The sequence below is a fragment of the Vicugna pacos genome, chromosome 15, assembly GCF_048564905.1.
Source record: "Vicugna pacos chromosome 15, VicPac4, whole genome shotgun sequence".
Lineage (NCBI taxonomy): Eukaryota > Metazoa > Chordata > Mammalia > Artiodactyla > Camelidae > Vicugna > Vicugna pacos.
In genome coordinates, this window is record NC_133001.1 from 8,837,496 (window position 1) to 8,859,643 (window position 22,148).

General features: G+C 49.1%; 1 protein-coding gene across 1 annotated transcript in view; it reads left to right on the top strand.

The window, feature by feature from the left end:
- Nucleotides 1-22,148, top strand: part of TGFA (transforming growth factor alpha) — a 105,193-nt gene that overhangs the window by 78,993 nt on the left and 4,052 nt on the right. The window contains exons 3-5 of the mRNA XM_015237067.3: nt 6,809-6,926; nt 17,336-17,485; nt 20,280-20,389. Coding sequence (XP_015092553.1) covers nt 6,809-6,926; nt 17,336-17,485; nt 20,280-20,389 — 378 coding nt within the window. The remainder of the gene's footprint in view (nt 1-6,808; nt 6,927-17,335; nt 17,486-20,279; nt 20,390-22,148) is intronic.

The following is a 22,148-nucleotide window of genomic DNA, read 5'->3' on the forward strand; positions in this document are numbered from 1 at the left end:
GAGGTTATCTAAGCTTTCGTTTCCTTTCCTTATCTGAAAGAGTAGTAATGCTCACCCTACAGGGTGGTTTGAGCTAATATGGGATCCATGCTTTTAAGTGGGGGTGGAGGGACGGGTAAGGTCTAAAGCCTGTTTAAAATCAGGGAAAAGTGAAAATCGAACAGGGTCGAGATTAGCCAGTGTTGGAAATGATTCCTTAAAAAAATTAATAAATCTGTGTTCAGGGATTGTGTTATGGGAAAAATATGTATCTTTAAGTGTACGATTTAGTCTTAGGAAATTGAGAATCTTGGGGTGGAGGATGGTAATGACCAAAATGGTGTTACCCTCCCCACCCCACCCCCACCTCATCAGTGTTAAATGATGGTACTGCGAAGCCAAAGTGCTTTCAAATTGCTTTATATCTATTTTTATATTTTACATATTATATATATATATTTTAAAGTGTTCACTGATTTTGGTTTTCATAGTGAATAAGTTGCGTGATTATATTTAGCTCATCCCACCACCACACACACATGCATCCCAAATACAGCCGAGTTGAGCTTCTCTCAATGGGTCAGTAGCCCTTAAGAATAAGCTGTATTTTCCTGCCCTTATGAATGTAGCTGAGTTTCCTCTTTTCTCCTCTGCTGACTTTCCGCTTCTCCCTTGAAAGCTGCCCCCTTGCTCTGCCCCCTCACGCAGCCTCAGGACATGTGCTTGCCGATTACCTTCCTTTATGGGGCGTACCTCTATGTGGTGAAGGTCCCCTCCATTGCTACACTCGGCACTTAGAACGCTCTTCCTCAGGATCGTTTGTAAAACTTCTAAGGGTTCTTATTAGCTTCCAAATGCCCAGGGTGGGCAGAGCCCCTGCTCCCCAATTTCTACCTGGAGAGATGCCTGAACTCTGTATCATCACTTTCTCTAAGCCCTGGATTAGCACTTCCGCCACCCAGATATAAGCTTATTCTTAGCATGCTGGCAAATTTTACAGGTTCATGCATTGCCTTACGTAAGCCTGGAGTTCCTTCCCTATAAAATGGGCCCACTGGCGGCCTAAAGCAAGCCTTCTCCACCCCAGAACTGAGCCCAGAAGAGTTTGTGACTCCAGCTTGGCCCTTGGCACCTGGGAGCATCAGAGTGCAGATCTCAGATGCACTCAGGTCCACACACTCTCCTAACTTCACTGGGACTGCTTTCCAGCTCCCATCTTCATTCAATTCATCTACTGCCTTTTCTCCTAGACATTCCAGAAGCATTAGTCAGCTTTCCTATTGTCGTGTCTGAAGAGAAAAGACTGAGTCTCAGGTCAGAAACCTGGCTGAAAGTTCCTGCTAAAAAGCCATGTGCCATTCTTAAATTGTCAGAAAGTTAACCATGACATTCGAGGAAGTAATAAAATGACTGTAAATGATGTAAGCTTCACCATGGGCTGACACGTTCACAACTTCTGACATCTGGAGAAAAGGATGAGGAGCCGGCTCTCAGCGACCAGCCCAGCAGAGGGTCCAATTAGGGCTGCTTTTAAAGGGGGGTGATTGTCCTTGGCGGTGTGGACACCACTCCCCGGGGAGCAGGGCTGTCGGAAGGCGCTGTCCAGATGGCTGCCTCCCGGCCCTTCTGAACCGGAGAGACCCCCCTCCTGTGAATTGCATCCGTGGTTTCCGTGCCCCTCGATTGCTATTCCAGACCCTCTTCCTGTGATTGGGGCGAGGCTCCAGGCCCTATTAGTGGGTTTGTGGTCTCTGGGCAAAGCTTTCACAGCTCCTCGGGAGAACAGTGGTGTCTGCAAGATAGGCGTTTGGTTAACAAGCTGGAATGGCCTCTCGTAAATTTCAGAGCAATGGGAACGGAGCAGCTTTGAAACCCCAGCTGTGGATGGGCTCGGTATGAGGTCTGTTCTGCAAACCAGAGCATTTGATTTTCCAATCAGCCCGAGTGCTAATCGGGCTCAGTGCCTGGAGGCGAGGGGGGCAGGTTTGGGGCTGCGGGTTGGGGGGGGCGTGGGGGGAGGAGACAGTCACTCCTCCGCAGCTTCGAGGGGCCTCCTTGGAGTTTCCCTGTTGGCCTTCACTGCCTTCCTTTTCTGAGTGAGGGTTTTTTGGGGTTTTTTTCCATTTTAAGTATCTAGACTTTTCCTTCCTTCACTTGATATTTCCTTGAGTTCTCAGAAAGAAAAATTAAGAAAGGAAAAGAGTAGAGGAAGAACTGAGGGAGAATTGGGCGGGGGGGGGATGTGGAGAGAGAAGGACGAAGGGAAAAGAGACAGAGAGAGGCTGGAAGACTCAGTCTCTGAGAAGATGCTGGAAGTTGGGTTTCCTTATAAAGCTCATTGCTATTTAAGTTACTAGCAAATTCTCCTCTTGGGACCACATGCCCTGCCTGGATATAAGGACAGGACTCAGCACATAACACGAACTCAGAAAGTGGTGACCCTCTTCTCCCCTCCCAGCCTGGCCCAGAGTCCCTTTCCTCCGGAACCTCGCCTCTGGGAACATCACGTCAGAAGGACATCACATCAGTGGGACCAATCTTGTCCGTGTGGGCTGACCCTGCAGCAATGCTGGGGTTTTCTCTGCTGATTCTTTCCCTGACCTGTGGGAAGCATCACACTCACATGCACGGCTTTTTTTTTTTTTTTAATGGTATTACTGGGGATTGAACGCAGGACCTCATGCGTGCTAAGCATGCGCTCTACCACTGAGCTATGCTCTCCCCACCCCAGCATGCGGGGCTTTTAGGTGCCTCAGCCCACGAGCCTGACGTCCTGCCCCCTGAGGTTGCAGCGAGCACCGAGGGCCAGAATGTGGCTCACCTTGGGACTGGCGTTTGGGCCCCTCCTCCCCGTCCACTTCCCCTGTGCAAATCACATCCCCCCAAAGCCACTACATGTGCCATTGGAAACAGGACCCACTCTCACATTACACACATTAAACTGCTCAGAGTTAGGGTCTAGGACGGCACCCTGTGCAGAGGCTTCAACTGAATGCTCACTAAAAAGATGTTTGGGGTTATATCAGGAGAAAAAGTTCATGTAACAGAATAGAAAGTTCATGTAACAGAAAGTGTACATGAGAGACAGAGTGTGTGTACACACACCCTCAGCAAGTAATTACATGGTCCTCTCTAAGTGGTGGATGGAAGATGGGGTTTTTTTTCCCCTAAGTTGTTTTTTATTCTACATTGGCATTTACAAAAAGTTCCCACAGTGATGTATCACTTTTGTAATCAGGAAAAAAGCTTTCAAAAATAAAGTTTTTTAGTTATCATGACAATCAACTAACATCAAGCTTCCTTGGTCCCCTCAGCACCTTGAGTTGAGTCAGAATGGTGGGATTATGAAGGACCAGGAGCCTGTGTTCTAAGCATCTCCCTCCCTCCCCATCTCGCCCTGCTCTCTGACTGCAGGGAGCAAATCCAGCAGGTGTTAATGGCCTGTGACCACGGCAGGGAGATTCCTTGTCGCCTGGGCTCTTTGGCTCTTTGTGAGCTGCTGAAGGACAGACAGTTTACACTGGTGGATGCTTCTGCCTTGTCTTCGTGAAGGATGTTGTCCACCACAACACTTGAAATCCCCTTCAAAAGCAGCTGCAGAAGAGAAGTTGCTCTCGGTCCATAGCCTCGAGCAAAGCTGAGCCTGCCCCGCACTTGCAAAAATGGGTGTCCTACGTAATGAGCAGTGCTCATCCGCACTGAGACAGCTGGGAGGCATACAGCTTAGCACATGCGCGTGGCTTTCTGCTGTGTGTCTTAGGATGTTAACCTGAGACCTGACTTCTTTGCTCTTTTCGACCCCTGCCCCTCTATTCCTTTGCTTTGACCTGTTCTTCCCTTTCTCACTGCCTATCTCTGCCTCTGTTTCTTCCTCTCGCCCCTGCTCCCCCTTCTCTGCCCCTCTTTTTTCATCTTTCTGTCTCTCCCTCTGTGTGTCTGTCTCTCCCTCCTTTCCTCTTTCCTTCCCTCTTTCCCTTCTTGTGTGTCTCCCCTCCCTCCTCCCCCCACCCCATCTCCCTCCCTCCCTCTCAGTGTGTCTCTCTGTCACACACACACACACACACACACACACACTTTTCCTATTTGCATCTTCTTTTCATGGTACCTAGTTTTATAAAGCCTCCTCAAGTCATTTATGAAATGAGGCAAAATATCCATAAATACAGGTTAAATGGGATGGTGGCATTGAGTCTGCCCCCTCGCCTGTCAGCTTTAGAGAGTGACATTCCCAGATTCCAGCATTCCCAGACAGATCCAGCATTTTCCTTCAAATATATTTCTACTGACCCAACCCTTTACCACAAAAAGCCTCCGCAGATTCAGGCTTCAGTATCCCACGGAAGTTTGAGGAGCTGGAAGATGATCAGCTCCAGCAAGGATCCCTGCCATTTTACTTTTCTGAGAGGCCTTTTGTCTCTGTCCTTTGTTTCCTGTGATCGAAGACTGTCTCTCAAACGTTAGTGCGTGTCAGAATCACCTGAAGGAAAAATGGTACCATGTATCAATTCCATGTCAATAAAGCTGACTTTAAAAGTCATCTGGAGGGCTTGGCACACAGATTCCAGGGCCCCGCCCCAAAGATCCTAATTCCGCAGTCTGGGGTGGGGCCTATGAACTTGGCTTTCTGACAAGCTCCCGGGGATGTGGAGCTGCAGATCTACAGACCCCACTTTGAGGAGCCCGGCTCTGAGCCCTGACAAGGGACTCCCCCTGGCCGCTGGGAGGTGGTTGTTTCGGTGGCCTTTTGTGGAACTTTTTTAAAGCCTTTTTCAATGTCTAAATCAACTTAGATCCACTAGTCTCCGGCCCCTTCATCCTCCATATCTGCTCCTTGACGAGTTTAGTGAGCACAGAGCCAGTTATGTGAACTACAGCAGACCTTCCAGCCTCAACTTAACATCCCAGGGTCCACTGTCAGCGAGTGGCCAAGCCACCCATCAACCACCCAGCCTGGGACTCACAGGTGACTGTAATCAGCCAAGGCAGCTGGGCCCCTTGTCTAAAGGCTGCTGCTGGGCAGGAATGTCTGTAGCCACAGGCAGGGCTGGCCAGGACCCCTGGGTCGCCATCTCCCCCCTGGCTCTGGGCTTCTCTGCTTGTCCTCACGTGTGAAAGTCACCATCTTTAGTGGCTAAAGGGCCCACCTGGACTTGTAGTTGACGCTACTGAATTTATGGAGGGAGGAGAGATTATATACCAGAGTGGTCTTGTCACATGTCAGGATTCATTAGCATTGTGGGATGATAACAGAAGACCTGACAGCTGAGCAGTCTGTTCCAGACAGTTTGTTGAGTGCAGTACTTGACAAGCTTGGCCTCACTCAGCTTCAGAGCCCCCAGAAGGCAGTGGGCTCCCCGTCTCACAGAGCTGGGAGGGAGCCCGAGCACTTCATCCGGGTGGCAGAGGCAGGACCCAGACCCGTGGCTCTCGGCCGCCTAAGCCCATGCTTGGGACCTCTAGGTGCTCTCTCGCCTTCCGCAGCGAGAATTCTGCTGTATTTGTAGCCTCTGCTTTTTCCACTGGAATTATGAGATTTCTACAATTTTGACACTTCTGGAAGCGATTCCTGGAGAGAGAGACAGCAGTGTGAGTTTACTATTCCGTGGTGGCCTAAAATCCCACCATATGAAATGGGGTTTAATTCACTCAAAGAGGAAGAGCTCCAAGCTGGGTTTTTTTTCCCCCAAAAAATTCATGAGAAGGGGGTGGATATAGCTCAGTGGTAGAGCACACACTTAGCATGCACAAGGTCCTGCGTTCAATCCCCAGTACTTCCACTAAAAAAAAACAAAACAAAGCTAAACCAACAACAGCAACAAATACATGAGAAAGACCCACCCCCCAAATGCCCAAAACGCAAACATAAGAGGACCCTTTGAAAGATGCAACAGAAATGTCTTTCATGCCATCTTGAAATAGCTACCTACTGTGTCTCAAGGGTTATTTGGACAAAACAAGGCTGTCGGAGTCTAATAAAAATCAATCCAAAGTGATGCCCTTTGGGCTGGTCACTACTCCCGTCCATGTGCTCCTGGCTGGCCAAGGAAGGGAAACCCTGAGAGGTTTGGTGATGCCCCAAGCTCTTGAGAGTTTCAGGAGCCGGGGCTGTGAGCGGCCCCGACTCTGCTGCCGCTCCCTCCCCGCCTCGGCTCTCCCAGTGCTGCCTGTGCCGCCCCCAGATGGACTTCTGTGCATTAGGTCATCTTTGTGACACAGTCACACATAACCCCACCACCCCAGAGGCCCTGCTACCATTTTTATGTGTCTTTCCCAGACTTCTTGACGTCTAAATTTCTGTTCATTTAAATAGGACGATACTATACAGACCACGTTGGAAATGAGCTAGTTCACTTACAGTAATATATCATGGACATCTTTTTGCATCATTATTCTTCCTCAACATCAATTTAATGGTTATGTAGTCCTCTTGTGTACCTTTCTCCCATTTCCTGCCTTTAAAGCAGATTTTCATGAAGGCTGTCTTTAAAAAATGATCACTATCACTCTGCAAAAGTAAAATTAGGTCGCTCCTAGGTAATAGGCTTAAAATAGTAAAATCGCTCTGATACCCCTGAATTACAGTGGGTCTTCTGGAGAAATTGTTTTGTTTTCTACAAAGGTCAATAAATGAAGTCCCACTGGAAAGGTCGCAGTGCAGGCATCTCTGGTCCTGGACTGGCCATTAGAAAATTAGTGAGCGCTGAGGAGGAGATGGAGGTAGGGACCAGAAACCCCAGCCATCCAGGCTGCCTCTCCAGTGGGCTGGGGGCCTGTGAGCTGTCTCACTACGCCTTGGATCTGCGCCAAATGTCTTTTCTCTTCCCCACAGAGCCGCCGGTGGCCGCAGCTGTGGTGTCCCATTTTAATGACTGCCCAGATTCCCACAGTCAGTTCTGCTTCCATGGAACCTGCAGGTTTTTGGTGCAGGAGGACAAGCCAGCATGTGTGTAAGTATCCCCTGGGGTCCTGGGGTCCTGGGGCTGCGGGTGTCCCAGCAGCCAATTAAAAGAGCATTTACCTCCATAAATCGTGCCAGAGGCCCCTGAGAGCTCTGGAGCTGGGCAGCTCAGAGGATTGGAACAGCAGGCTGGAGGCCACGGGCTTCAAAGCCAGATGCTTAAAAATCCGGATTCCAAGGTCCCAGTCTAGAGCCACTGAGGCAGAACCCCTGGGGTTTGAACCCTGGGGATCTGCATTTTTTCTAATTAAAGTGTAGTTGATTTACAGTATTGTGTTAGTTTCTGGTGTACAGCACAGTGATTCAGTTATGTGTGTGTGTGTGAATATATATATTCTTTTTCATTATAGGCTATTACAGAGTATTGAATATAGTTCCCTGTGCTGTATAGTAGGACCTTGTTGTTTATCTGTTTTACATATAGTGGTTAGTATCTGCAAATCCTGAACTCCCAACTTGTGATCTGCATTTTTAACAAGCATCTCAGGTGACTCCTGGGCTCAGCAAAGACTGAAAATTCCTGGATTCAAGTTTAACTCACTACTTAGAACTTCTGGAGGGCGAGGTACCGGGCTGGATCCCTTTGAGTGTCTAACATGAGGTCTGTGCCCTCCAGCATCTTTACAGGACAGCCAACAAAATAAGCGGGAAGTGCATGCAAAGGGTGGGTGTACACAAGTGGTAACAGGACGAAACAACTGGGAAGTAAAGATGCGTGCCAGGGCACGGCAGTTTCCACAGCAGGCCGAGCCTGAGCCCCTAGAGCTTCTTTTTAATAAAAGGGGGGTGGGTATAGCTCAGTGGTAGAGTGCACACTTAGCACGCATGAAGTCCTGCATTCAATCCCCAGTACCTCCATCAAAAAAAATAATAATAAATAGGTATACATAAATAAATAAAAATAAATAAACCTAATTGCCCCCCAAAAAAATTTATTTTAATTAAATAAAATAATAGCTGAGCCCACCCCAACCCCAACCCACTAAATCGGAATCTCAAGGACTAGGACCCAGGAGTCAATTAGTTAAAAGCCACCAGTGATTGCAGTGGTCAGTTTGGGCAAGAAAGGCATGCGAGGAAAGCTCCCCGGAGCAGGTGTTAGGGTTTGGCTGGTGGGGAGAGCAAAGCAGTTACTCCAGGCCTGCATGTCGGGGCACCTGCTGTTACAGGTCGATGTGGCCACAGCAGGGAGGAGACAAGATTGGAGATGAATTGGAGGCCAGAGCCTGTTGGAAATGAGCCTTTATTCCCTAGGCATGGGAGCCGTGTCATTTTTTTTGGAAAGGGATGCTTTAAGAAAATTAATCTGGGCTATACAATAGGACCTTGTTGTTTATAGTAGCTTGTATCTGCTAATCCCAGACTCTGAAGTTATCCCTCCTCGATCCTCTTTCCCCTTTGATAACCGTTAAGTTCATTTTCTATGCCTGTGAGCCTGTTTCTGTTTTGTGAATAAGTTCATTTGTCTCATATTTTAGATTCCACATATGAGTGATGTCCTATGATATTTGTCTTTCTCCTTCTGCCTTACTTCACTTAGTGTGATCATCTCTAGGTGTGTCTTGTAATTAACCATAAGAGAAAAGAATATGAAAAAGAGTATATATATAGATAACTGAATCACCTTGCTATACACCAGAAATTAACACAACATTGTAAATCAACTATACTTCAACAAAAAATTTTTTTTAATTCAAAAAAGAAAAGTAATCTGAACATAGTGGAATATCATTAGGGGCCCTATACTCAGCCAGGGCACTGTTGACATTTGGGGCTGGATGACCCTTTGCTGACGCCTGTGTACGGAAGGAGGTTAGCATCCTTGGCCTCTACCCACTAGGTGCCACCACCCCCCCACAGTCGTGACAGTCAACAGTGTCTCCAGACACTGCCAGATGTCCCCCGAGGTGAGGGAATGTTTTAAAGAACCACCCGTGTATATGAAGTTGCCATTTGAAAATGGTTGAAAGTCAGCAATTTCATATGGTCCAAACTCACAATACCGGTAAATGATATTAAATGTTAATAAAAGCTAACATTAACTGAGCTTCGCTTCATGCCAGGCAGGATCTGCGTGTTAAGTCATGGAACCCTCATAATGACCCCACGAAGCAGGCACAGAGAGCTTGTGCCCGGATCACACAGCAGCGCTCACATCAGACCCAGACTGGCCCCCAAAGCTGAGTCCTCAGCCATGATGCTGAAGGGTATCAGATGACTAGCCCAGGAGAGGCGGGACGGGAGAGCCTGCCACCGTGAGCCGTGGTGCGTAGGGCTTTCCTGTTCCCGAGGGGCAGCTGTGGGAGCCTGGTCAGGCCCCCCGGGGGGCCTCTGAGCCTCACCTGGAGAGGTTCATTGGCCACCTTCCTCCCGGGAGGACAGTGTGAGGCCCCAGGTCACGTCTGCAGAGCTCAGAGCCCTCCCCACCCGGTAAACACAGAGCACAATGATGCTAATTGTCACTGTCGTTCATGATTATCATTCTTACAAAATACACACCGGAGCCTCTGGGGGTATGATGGGACTAGTGCTGTTAGTAGCCTGGCCATGGTGGAAAAACAACAGTTCTGAAGGAGGTGTTGCCTCTCGGCCCAGATCTCAGGAAGCCTCGCAGTGGGAGGCCTTCTCCCCTCCAGCAGCGCCCAGTGCTGGGACCTCAGGCTGCCCTGTGCTCTGCTCTGCGCTAGGAGGATCCTCTTGGGAGAGAGAGGGGAGTTCTGATCCCAAGCTTGTCAGAAGCTCAGTTTTTCCACTTCAGGATCAGGGGCTGTTGTAAACTTTTGAGAGCAGGCAGCCTGGAGCCTGGGTCAGCAGATGACCCAAAGCAATAACCTTCCCTGTGGCCGGGGCCCATCAGCGGGTGGAAGCCTTCTAGGGGAGGTGGGTGGCTCTCTTGTCCTCCTCAGTCTGGGCCCCAAGCCTTGCTCTTGTATCAGGGAGCTAATTGTCCATCCCATTTACACACCATTACTTGTTCATCATGATGGCTGGCTGCCTCTCCCACTCACACTGTAAATATTACTATTATTAGCAGTAAGCTCTCAGGAAAAGCTGTCGCCATGTGTCAGGCAGGGCTCCCAGCACTCCACGCACAGTGGCTCACACAGCCCTCACAGCTCCCTTCTCAAGTAGGGATCCTTGCCCTTCTAGTGAACACGAGAAAGCTGAGGCACAGAGATGTGAGGTGACTTGCCCAGAGTCCCAGAGCCAGTAAGTGGCAGAGCTGGGGTTCGCTTCCATCCATTCCAGCCCCCAAACCCACGTTCTCAGCTGCTGCCCTGAGGGCGCTCTGCCTCAGCCCCACAAAGTTCACCTCAAACAGCTGAACTCCTGTTTCCAGGAAAGGTGTTGGCGCCCTCCCCCTGCAGGTAAACCTCCCTCCAGAGGAAGTTCAGGGTCATTCCCAAGCTCCCTGCCCTGAGCACAGACTCCTCCTGTTGCCCAGTGCCAGGCCTAGAGAAGCCACAGAGACACCTGCAGCTTGGAGAAGCCGGCCGTCTGGGGGAGGCGAGGCCAGGCAAGCCTTCAGCATCTCTTTACCTCAGTGTCCCCACTGGATCTTGGGGGCCCAGGGGTGGTATTCAGCCCACAGGCAGTTTCATGTGGTCGTAGGTAATGAGCTGCGTTGTTCTTGGGTGGTTTCCATCAGCCGTCCACATTTTGGAAGTCAGGTTTTATACCTCCAAGCAGGTGTTCCTGGAATGTGGCCTGCCCCCTTCAGTTGCCACCTCTCCAGAGGTGGACATCGGTCCCCAGTCACCCTGTGGTCCCCTCTGTTCCACTCACACCAGCCTGCTTTGCTCACTGCTGCCAGTGAGCTTGCAAGCTCAATGAGGGCAGGACCACGCCTTATACCCTCGGGTATTTACAGAACCTAGAAGAATGTTCTAATTCATTAACTCCCACTGGACCAGAAACTCTGAGTCTGTGCCGAGAAAGCCGAACATTCTGGCCCTGCTCTTAAGAACCGCCCCAGCTTTGGGGAATAACACACTCATTCTAGTCCATAAAACGGACATACTTTGAGGTGAGGCCACGTCAGTCATGTCAAGAAAAACCCACAGGAGCCCAAGATTATAGTCTGAAAAGAGGGAGCTCTTTCTAAAGCCTTTCTTAAGCCTTTGTTTTCCAGAACAATGGTCTTTAGGGTTCTAGAGAACTATAATGACATCTCACACTAAAATCTTGAGGTGAAGAGAAAAAGTTAAAAGAAATAACTAGTCAGAAATCATCAAAAGTACTGAACATCATCCTGAAACACTTATGCGTCAGGTGAACCTTGGGTTGTATATTTTAGGTCTCCCTTTAATAAACCCCTGCTAATAGCCAACTACTTCAGAAAACAAATGGGAAAAGAATTTCCAAAGGCAGTTAGTAAAACCATAGAAATGCAAGGTTAGGACTCCCAACACCATTTTTCCCCTGAGGCAGATTCTGCAAACTGTTGACCTACTGCCCGCACAAACCTTCAGACAAAGGAAAACAGTGGAAGGAAGCCACCCGGGTGACAGGGTTGAAGGGTTCCAGTGTTGGCAGCCAGGGGCGACCCGTTGAAGTGTCTCACCTGTCCAAAATGCTCCCCGGTGACTGAACTCCCTGACTTAACTTTCCCACAGCAAAGTGTGAAAACATGTTGCCATCAGCCAAGGAAAACATTCCACATAGCTCTGGCCGCGGTACCTTCCAGTGGGATCTGAACAGAGGCAGACACCCAGAGAGGAGGGACCGTGTGACTGAAAACGCAGCTCCCGAGAGACCAGGATTGGGAGTGGTTTTCTTGCTACTGCCTGAGCCGCTTTGTCTAGACCTACTCTCATCTCAGCAACCAGCAGGTGCCAGGGTGTAGGGGTTGAGAAGTCAGGACATCACCCACCCCTGAGTCTGAAGAAAGTGCATGTCCTGCCCCCACCAGAAGTAGATACTGGGGTTCACACGCCAGGAAGAATAATGCAGCTAAAAGCATGGATCTGGAAGTCAGACATTCTCTTATATGAGTGAATTAGCACCATTAAGCCTGTTTCTTTGTGCATAAAACAGGGATATTACTATTTCTTAGGATTGTAATGAGGACCCAGTGACCATAATGCATATTAGAGCTTTTGCTGTCCAAGACAGGAGCCACTGGACATGTGTGGCTATTTAAATTAATTCATTTAATTAATTAAAATTTAGTTTCTCAGTCTCACTAGCCACATTTCAAGTACTCAATACTTCTAGGGGGCTAGTGGCTACCGTATGAGACAGCACACAGATAGAGTTTTTCCATCATCACAGAAAGTTCGCTTAGACACAGTGGAGAATATTTAAGCCGAGTTTCCAGCAGCACATAAGAGCAGCCATCACCAGCACCTTCACCATTGTCACCAGCACATCGTCACCATCATGACAGCTGAAGGATGTTGTAAGGTCTTGCTGAAGGAGCAGTGAAAGTCAGGGAGACCACGGAGCCCAAGGCTGTGGGTTCCTTCGGATCAGAGCTGCAGGAGAAGCCCTTACCTCCTCCAGCCCACTCCTCCCCAAAAGCCCGAGGCAGAAAGGTTATAGGACTCGGTGAATTCAGTTCTTGAGGCCAAGAATGGGTAAACCCAATATAGGTATCCTGTGACTCAGTGTCTCCACTACCACCCCAGCCCGGTGGATTTTCTCCATGTTAAGGGCAAGTTGGTGTAAACATATTTCTAAAACCATTGTCCCTGGTCCTTGGTCACTCGGTCCTTGGTCCCCATATTAAAGATTTTATCTTGGGGCCTATGCCAAACAACTTTGCTAAGACTCAGAGCACTAGCCTCCTGTTGGAACGTACATCATTGTTTATGAAGACAGTGTCTCTCAAGAGCCTTAAAAATGCTCACATTCTTTTATTTACATTTTAGCACTCATGTAGCCCTTCCTTTGTGTCAGATATTTCTCGATGTTAACTCATTTAATGCTCATAACTCTATGAGGTTAACTTTATTACTATCATGTCTTAAGGATGCAGAATTAATGGCCCAGAGAGGTTAAGTAATTAGCTCAAGGTCACACAGGCATTAAGGGGAATGGGATTCAAACCTATGACAACTGGGCTCCAAAGTCTGTATCATGTTGTGCCCACTTAAGGGATCCTATCCTGAGGAAGTAATCCCAAATGCAAACAAAATGTGTACCCAAAGATAATCCCCTGGTGTTATTTATGACAGCAAAATTCGAGATAGCCTACATGGTAAGGGTTCAATGAAGCACACCATGTACATGAATTACTGTGCAACTGTTTCAAATGACTTCCACAGTTTTTCTAATGACGGAGTTAAATGGTAAAGAAATATTAAGTGAGAAATTGATACAAAACTATATTTTTAAAAATCTGAACTATGTTAAAAAAATACACAGAAGTAGTCCAGCAGAAGTCCTTGTCATTCAGACCACCACTTGAGGGGGTGGGATTTGCAGCAATGTGGGCTTTCTTTCCTTCTTTCATTTTCTTTCGATTTTATTATAATTTATGTACTTTCCAATTTTCTCAGAAATATTCTTTTTCTGATTGGGGAAATTTTTCCTTAAGGAAAAAAAACCGCTTATAAGAGCACAGCTCTATATGCATTATCATATTTCTTCAAAATTTTAAAAGGCACCATGAACCAGGTGCAAAAGGGACTTAGAAGAAAAACTGAGCAACAGACAGGACTGGAAAGCCCTAAAGGTATCGGCAGAGGAGACAGGCATATCACTGGTAATTTAAGTCTTCGTGTTAAAACAGAGAGGGGAAGAGGAAGGTACGACTCTGGTAGAGCGCATGCTTAGCATGCATGCGGTCCTGGGTTCAATCCCCAACACCTCCATTAAAAAAATTAAAAAATAAACCTAATTACCTCCCCCCAACAAAAAAATAAACAAATACATTTTTAAAATTTAAAAAAAATTAAGTTACATATTTAAAAAAAAGAAAAGAAAACACAGAGATGCCTAAGCCACAAACTGTGAAACAAGGTAAGTAGCAGCCGGACCTCACATGCGGCTGTTACTGTTAGGAATAACAGAGATCATTCCGGTAGGAGGTTAGCATAGCCTTTAATAAGATGATGTTGTAATTAGCACGAGGCTCCCACTATTTTATTTAAATGGGGTTTCTTAGAGTCCTCAACGTTGATTTGTTAAGTCATAGGGTTTCAGAACCAAGCCATTAGGGAGATGTTAGAATCCTCCTCTCCCAGGGCCTTTGGGTTAGAGTAGCAACATTGCGGGCTGGGTAAAATTGCCTCCTGGGGTGCTCCTTCCATAGCCTGGACCTTTCCTGAGTCGCTATGCAAATTCTCATCACACTCCCCTTCCCCATGAGGAAACGGCACTGACACCCAGCTATAGAGAAGTCTCATTGGCTTGGCTGCAGCCCCTGGTTAGACATGGAACAGTCCACCCCAAAGCCCAGGCTCCCCACCCCGCTTCTATTCAGTGGTTCGCCAGAGTTTTTGTAGAGCTAGGTCTTGTCTACAGGAGCATGGAGCTGGCCTAAGGTGAGGCTGGAGGGAGGGACAGTCAGAGAGGTGGGTGTAGTCCTGAGGGCCTTCCAAGGTTAAAGACATCCATGGAAAATGGATGGAGAGGTGCCTGGGAGAATGAATGACTGAGTCTGTTAATTACATCTTAGAGAATGTGGTCTTTGAGATGGAGTCTGAGGAAGAAAGTGAGGAATCCTATTCCAGGCAGAGAAGGTAGCAGGAGCTGAGATGGGCAAGGGTTGGGTGGGTAGTCATTCACTCATTAGGCAGCCGTGTCTGAGCACTAGTTTATTTGACATTACAAGGTGGGAGGGCTTCTTGGGTTGTTGGAACCTAGGTGACGGGAGATAAAGTAGTGGGGGTGGATTAGGGTCCTACAGAGAGGGGTGTTGGATACCAAATGGAGGATGCCCACAACCCAGGAGCCATCTGGGTGCAGGGTGAAAACTCGAGATGGGCTGGAGAAGGGACCCTTGGCAGGGTTCTCTTTAGACACAGAAAGCTTCGATGTACACATCACCTGTGCCTGTTGCTTATCGCCTCTAAGTCTCAAGTTCAATCCACCATCAGCTCCCCCTTGGTGGAAAGGGGCCAGTGTCTTTGTTTTCTCCCCAACCTACAGGGTGAGCTGTTTCCTGACTTTTACCTTCACATAATTAAAACCAAACAAAAACAAAAACAAAAACAAAAAAACAAACCTGCTCCTATCCCATAGCACTCGGTTGTCTCCCTCCCAGCCCAAGTCTGAGGGTCTGTGTTCTTATTCACACTTCTGTGATCCAGATCCGTTTTCAAGCAAAGTCTTCTTTCCAGAGCTCCCCAGTCTTCCACTCTGTTCCTCCTCCCCGGAGCCCGCTCTCTTCTCCTCCCGTCTACAGAGAAACTTAGATGGCATTTAACCTCCCAGTTGGTCTTCCCCAGCTTCCTTACTTAAGACTGCAAACCCTTTGCACCCTCATTGAACCTAAAACCTCAAATCTCTTTTACCCTTTCAAGATTGGAGGCTAAACCAAAAGGCCAGATTTGATCAAGAGCTTAATCTGCGGCATTCTCATCTCAGTCCCCAGTTAGTATGCAGGGGCAGCAGCCCTGGTGAGTGAACGAGAACCCAGACTCGGGTCAGCAGACCTGGGAATGAATTTCTCTCTCTTCCCTGGCAGGGTGGGCACAGGCAAGTGCCTTGACTTTTCTGTGCAAAGATTAAATGAGAAAATGTGTACTAAAGGTAAACTAACCTTTAACAGATAAGCAAGTGCTTGAATTCAAACAAAAACAAAAACAAAAACCCTTTAAATAAGGTTCATAACAACTGGGCTTTGGGGAAAAGAGCACCAGTGAAAGACTTTTTCATTAAGCAGCATTAAAGACAGAAGCTCGTATGCTGGTATCCCAGGCTGTAGCCTTAAGCAACAATTTTTGCAGCATCTCCTATTTACCATAATCTTAAACCCATACACTACCTGTTCCTTTAACATTAAAATGATTAAGTTTTTAACATTGAGCAAAACGTATGCTCCAGGAGAATACACGGTGTTTATCCTGTGACTTCTGGCATCTGGGGTCTAGTGTCTGGAATCTGGCAACCCAGGAGCACAAGTTCAAGGGAATCACAAATCCAGCACCCCTGGGGCTAGCCCTGGCACGGTAGCAGACACACCAGGACCCTTAATCCTCCTTCATTTTCCTTGTTCTTCAAAGGCCTTTTAGTCTGAAAGTGAAGGTGACAGGCTGGCTACTTCCTCAAAAGGTAGACTCTTGAAAAAAAAAAAAAGTTTAAACTATCATTGTCAAATCTGGGAAGGAAAACAAAAGTTTAAATACAGTGTGTGATGTTTGGTGCCAGACTGCTCCTCAGGGAAGTCGCCTGTGGGAAGGAAGTCACCCAACCTGAGAAGTCAGCAGTGATCAAACATTTTCATTACAAAAAGAAAGTCACCCCAGACAAAGCGACCTGATTATAAACTAAGTCTCTTCTATTGAGAAGAATCATATGCTTGGAGGGGGAAAAAAGTACCTGCATCAGAAAATGACCATCACTTCCTCATGACTAGAACATGCCCTGAGGAATGACCGTGCAAGAACCACTTGTGGCCCCCACCCCAGAATCTCGGTGGGGGGAGTTTAGCACAGGTGAGAGCTACATGGAAGAAGCACAGAGGAGGCTGTTACTGAAATGATTGACACCAAAGAGCCTCTGAATAGTACCAATACCAGTAATACCATCACCGTGTGTCGGTGTTGCCCTTTACAGGCTACATGCACGTTCGTAAACGTGAATTGTTTTGTGCCCTTACTAATCTTCTAGTGGAGGGAGGCCAGGTATTGTTGGAAATGAGGACCAGGGTTCAAAAGAGATTGGTGGCTTTTCAAGTCTTACAATTACCAGATGGCGGTGCTGGCCGCTCCTCTGCCACATGCCCCTTGCACTGGACCACCTGGTAAATGCTTGTAGAACTAATTAAACTTGAGGAAGATGAAGAAAAAGCAAACCACAGTCTATGTCTCCTGCTGGTTTAGCATGTTTTCTTTCTCTCATCACTAGAAATTCTGAATACACACATTTAGTTTAAAAATAACCTAGATTTTTATGAACTGCCAAAATGAACTTCATGTCATAAACACATTTGCTGCCTTCCTCTCTCCCCCAGGATCTGGCATGGTAACAATAATAATGAAGTGCTCCAGCAGCACTTTTCCTCCTCAGATGATAAGCTGATGAGTTATCCCTTCTTCTCCAAGCAAGAGGTGCCTGTGCAGGGTAGTAGGAGCAATTTTGCTGATGCCTTTGCCTCCAATAGCAAAAGCTGGAGGGGGCCCTTTGGGCTTTTCCTAGGACTTGGGTCGCTCCGGCCCCGACTTCTTAGAGGAGTGGAGAGAATGAGGCTTCTGCCTGAGAGTGTGCTGACACCCCTGTCTTCCCCAGCTGCCATTCTGGGTACGTCGGTGCGCGCTGTGAACACGCAGACCTCCTGGCCGTGGTGGCTGCCAGCCAGAAGAAGCAGGCCATTACCGCCTTGGTGGTGGTCTCCATCGTGGCCCTGGCTGTCCTCATCATCACTTGTGTGCTGATACAGTGAGTCTTTGCTGCCTCTGAGGCTGAGTCCCCCATCTGCCTGCCCCACGAGGGCTATGTGCAGCGTGCCCAGATAACAGGGCCACGCTGATGTCTGATTCATGTTAGCAAAGCAAAGAGGAGCTTTGGTGACAGCCAAGCTATGTAAAGGGCACACATGCTGGGAGGTCCCTAACAGAGGATCTGTGCCTTGCTGGATGCCAGTGCAGAGCCAAAGTTGCTCTCTCCTTGCTGTGGGCTTGGAGGCTTCACCATTGTGATGGGGATACACAGACTTTCCAGAGGGAACTAGAAACGGCTCCCAGCCTCCTGTGGGCAGTAGCCACAGCGCTTCCTCTCTGCAGAAGGCACTTTGCAAACCCTAAAGCCACGGTGGCTGTTACCACAGGCCTTCCCCTCTCTCTACTTCTCTGCCCCCCCCTCCAAAACTCACTGTCTGGCGTCTTCCAGGAAGCCTTCCTGAGCCCTAGACCAACTGAGCCCCTTTCCAGGTTTCTTAGCCCCGTTTGCTCACCTAGGACTGCTCTGCAACAGGAGAGACCCTAGGGTTGTATTTCCAGCATCTGGCCAGATTTATTCCCTGGAAATATCTGGAGACATCTAAGTCACAGAGCAACCCTCAGAAGATGTCACCTAATTGGACGTGCACAAGGGATTGGCAGAACAGCCAAAGGCTGCAGTTAGATTGGTGCAGAGTAACTCAAGGTGGAGACAGTAAGTGGACGGGCCCTTTCTGGCCAGGGCTGGAAGGAACAACCATGAGTTACTGCGCGAAGCCAGACTTGAGCCCTCTGAGCGTGCCCAGGGTTTTAGATAAATAAGAGTCTCTGTCCTGTTTTTTTATTGGTTTGTTGCCATTGAAGCGTCTCAAGCCCATGCTCCTGGTTCTGATAATGAATGGAGAGCCCCTGGGAGCCCCAGCTCGGTGACAGTAGCTACAGCCTGCTCATGTCCTCCTCCTGAATCGAGGCAGCATTAAGGGGTGAGGGATGAGGTCCGAGCTGGGCTGGCCTCTCCTTCTCCGTTTTACTCCCATGTGTCTTAGGAAAGATGTCTGCAGGTGGTGGACCTGTTTTCAGGCTGGGGCATAGCTCAGGTTCTGCCATGCGTGAAGACCCTCCCCCACCCCCACTGGGGCAGCAGGAGCAGCCAAGGGACTGCTGGCTTTGACTCTTATGGCTGGCTGGCTAAGTGTCCCCACCTGTCACTCACATAGTCCCTTTTCTGTGTCCCAGCGCCTCAGGAAGAAGCCTAAGTGCCCATGTGGGCCTCCCCAGAGGGACTGGAGAGTTAATTTTGCCATATTCTCTGAAGACAAGACTAACCCAGGATACCTGGGCAGCCTCTTCCTTCCCAGGGAGGCAACCATTCCACCTCTCCTGTGTCCTTTCCAAGCCTACCCTTGCCAGAAATCAAGTTCAGAATCCCTGATGCAGAGACTAAGTCCTCGACCTGCCTGGCACTGGTTGCCCAGGCGCTGGATCCCTCCTGAATGGCAGAGTTGCTTGGGACCAGCCCATCCCATGCCCGAGGGGTCTAGAGGCCAGGATCCCGCTGCCCTGGGGCACACCTGCTTGGGAAGCTCCTGGGGCAAGCCCACCTGGCTAGGTGACTGCAAGGCAGCCATCATTGATAGATCTAGAATCAAGGCCTCTATCACATGGGGTGAGCTGGTCCCAACCTGGATTCTGCAACTCAAGAGGGACCCGTGCAGGGGCAGACTGCTCTGGCCACCCATGGCAGAAGCAGTTTGGGCAGAAATGTCGCAGGGTTCCTTCTCAGCTCTGCTGCCCAAAGATTCGGTGGCTGCAGTCACCTCCCCAGGGCAGTGCCGAGAGAGAGGGGCTGGGGTAGGGATTGTGAGATGACACCAGGCACCAAGAGGGAAGCCCAGCCACCGGATTGTTTCCTCATCTGTTTCTGGTCTCGTGGCAGCCAGGAGACCCCTCCCAGCCCCAGTCAGTGGGTGTATAGGTTCTGCATACGTTAGGGTTAGAATGAGTGGAAACAGAGTCCTCCATGGTGTCCCAGGGGAAATAGCCAACAGCGCTCTAGCGAGTTAATGTCTTACTCAGGGCTTTCTTCTCTGCCCTTCTCTTGGGTTCTCTGGTTCTCTTTTCATGCTAACTCTGCAGGCTGTTCATTGCTGCCCACAGAGAGAGGCTGGAGCCCTCATGGCCCTAATGCTTCAGCACTCCGGGTAGCAGGTTCACTGAGAGGATGGGTTGGCCACAGGTAGAGAATGTTAGTCCTCAGAAAAAAGATTCGGAGCCACGGACATGTGCGACTCACTCTCTCATTCCATCCATGGGTCCATCCAGCACCCTCTGCCCCACGCAGTCCCTGCTTTGCTGCTGGCAGTTCCTGATGGATGACCCCACCCCATCCCAAGCCCTCACGGCCCTGCCAGCCTGAAGCGGCTGCTTTGGCCCAGTCCTGACAGCAGTTCTGGGGCTATTGCTACGTTTCTGGAGTTACCCCACTGCTTATGGTGCAAGCAGCTGGTGGATGACTGGTCCTCTCTGACAGCTGGGAACCCAGTGCAGAGCCGCCAAGTGGAGCTGGTCCTTTGCGGTGGCCAACAACAGGTCCTCTCTTGGGTGACCAGCTCCTGCCCCAAAGGCCACTGCCCTGCAAAGCCCCCAGCCCCCTGCTGTGTCTGTCCCTCTGGAGGCCCCACGGGAAGGCAGTGTCAGAGCCCAGCACTGCCCAGCAGGCCCCTCGGGTGGCCGCTGCACCAGCTGGGCTCCGCTGCCAGGCTTCCGCACAGACCGTGTTCTCTGCATCTTTGCAGCTGCTGCCAAGTCCGAAAACACTGTGAGTGGTGCCGGGCCCTCATCTGCCGGCACGAGAAGCCCAGTGCCCTCCTGAAGGGAAGGACTGCTTGCTGCCACTCAGAAACAGGTAAGGGGCCGTATCGAAGAAGGGCCTTTTTCCCCTGGGAGACACTATTGGGTAGAGAAAAGGACCACCTTTTCCAGGTCAGGACAGAAGTTCTTGGAGGATGAAACAGAATGAAGTGAGGAAAAGAAGAGGACATTTATCCTACCAAGTCACGTTTAGCTTATTCTAGTGTGTATTTTACTCAGAAGAGAGCTGTTTTATCCTTACTGGTGACTGTGTGACCTTTAGCAAGTAACTTAACATCTCTGAGCCTCAGTTTTCTCTTTAAAAAGATGTGCAAACTGAATAAGTACTGATATAAAGTACCTAGTAGAGTGTACTGCAGACTGTAGACATGCAGCAGATGTCCATTCTCCTTCCTTGAGAAATCATCTCCCCTTTCCCATCAGTGAAATGAGGGATTTAGCCTACATAGAAGGTCTCAAAGCACTCTGAACTCTTAGAATCCTATGATCTTCATTTAGTTTACCAATATCCCCGAAAAAGATTGGATGTCTGGACATGAGGCCAAACCCATGTCTCAGGAGCCCTCATCTGGGCATCACTGGCCTGGGGCTCCTGGAATCAATTAGCAAATTTATCCCTACAAGCTCAGTGAAGTCGCGCATCATGAAGTGTTTCTGGAATGCTGGTGTGACCAACAGAGCCCGTCATAAACTTAGAGTTCCTTCTTAGAAAGTGGTGGGTCAGGAAACGGTCACCCCAGGCTCGTCCACCTGGGGGCGTCCTGCTCTGGTAAACAGTCTGCATTCCAGAAATTTAGAGTTGCATGGAGAGGGCCAGAAGAAAAGCAGCTGGAAAGCTGGACCACTGCCGTGTTCATTAGGGCTCCTGGGAATGTGACCTGGAGGGAACCGAAGGCCTAGGAGCGCCGTTTACTTTGTCTCAATCTCAAGAACCATTGTCATTATGTGTGAGCGGCTCTTTTAATTTAGGAAGATGCTAATTCATTAATCCTCATAGTAGTATGGGTAAACTGTGTCTGCCAAAGGCCTGCTTGGGTTCCACCGTGAGTCCCTGGGGGAGCCGATGAGTGCCAGGGCCTCTGAAGACCCCCTCACATCTCCTCCACTACCTCGAGGAACCATCCCTTGAGTTAATGAAGGAAAATATTTTTACTTTGTATTTTAGCACCAATAGAAAAATTGCATATGCCTTTTGGAGAAAATTTATAGTAGATCTTGTACCATTGGTCTGCACCTCAGCAGAGTCATTTAGGGCAGAGTAAATTCCTTGTTAATGTTACTTCTCTCCCTACATTTGAGAGGATGTTAGCTTTGAACCTGGGGATGGGTCTGACCTTCCAGACAGATGGCCACCAAGGCTGAAGCCCCTCTCCTTCAGATGATGGGTACCTTCCCACCTCCAGAGGAACCACGGAAGGGACCAGAGCAGCAAGATGTCCAGGCTGGGCTGGACTCAGGAGCTGCTAGGGCCTGGGTGCACACTGCCTCGCCGTGACCGGCACAGAGGACACCCTCAGGGCCCACCCATTGAGAAAGAAGGGGGATCTGTTCTTGTATGGCCTCAGGAAGCCAGTCTGCTGCCAGAGCCCTGGACCAGCTCATGAGCTCTGCCCACTAAGCCACCCCTGATGAGGGAACTGGCCGCAGACTGGGCTGAGTCACCGACAGCGCAGTTTCAGGAGCTGCTGCCCCTGCAGCTAAACCAGCAGGATGTGGACTTGACTGCCCAGGGGGACCTGGTGACTTGGGGACTTTGGCTGATGCCTCCCCAAGTTTCAGTCCCGGGCCTGTTC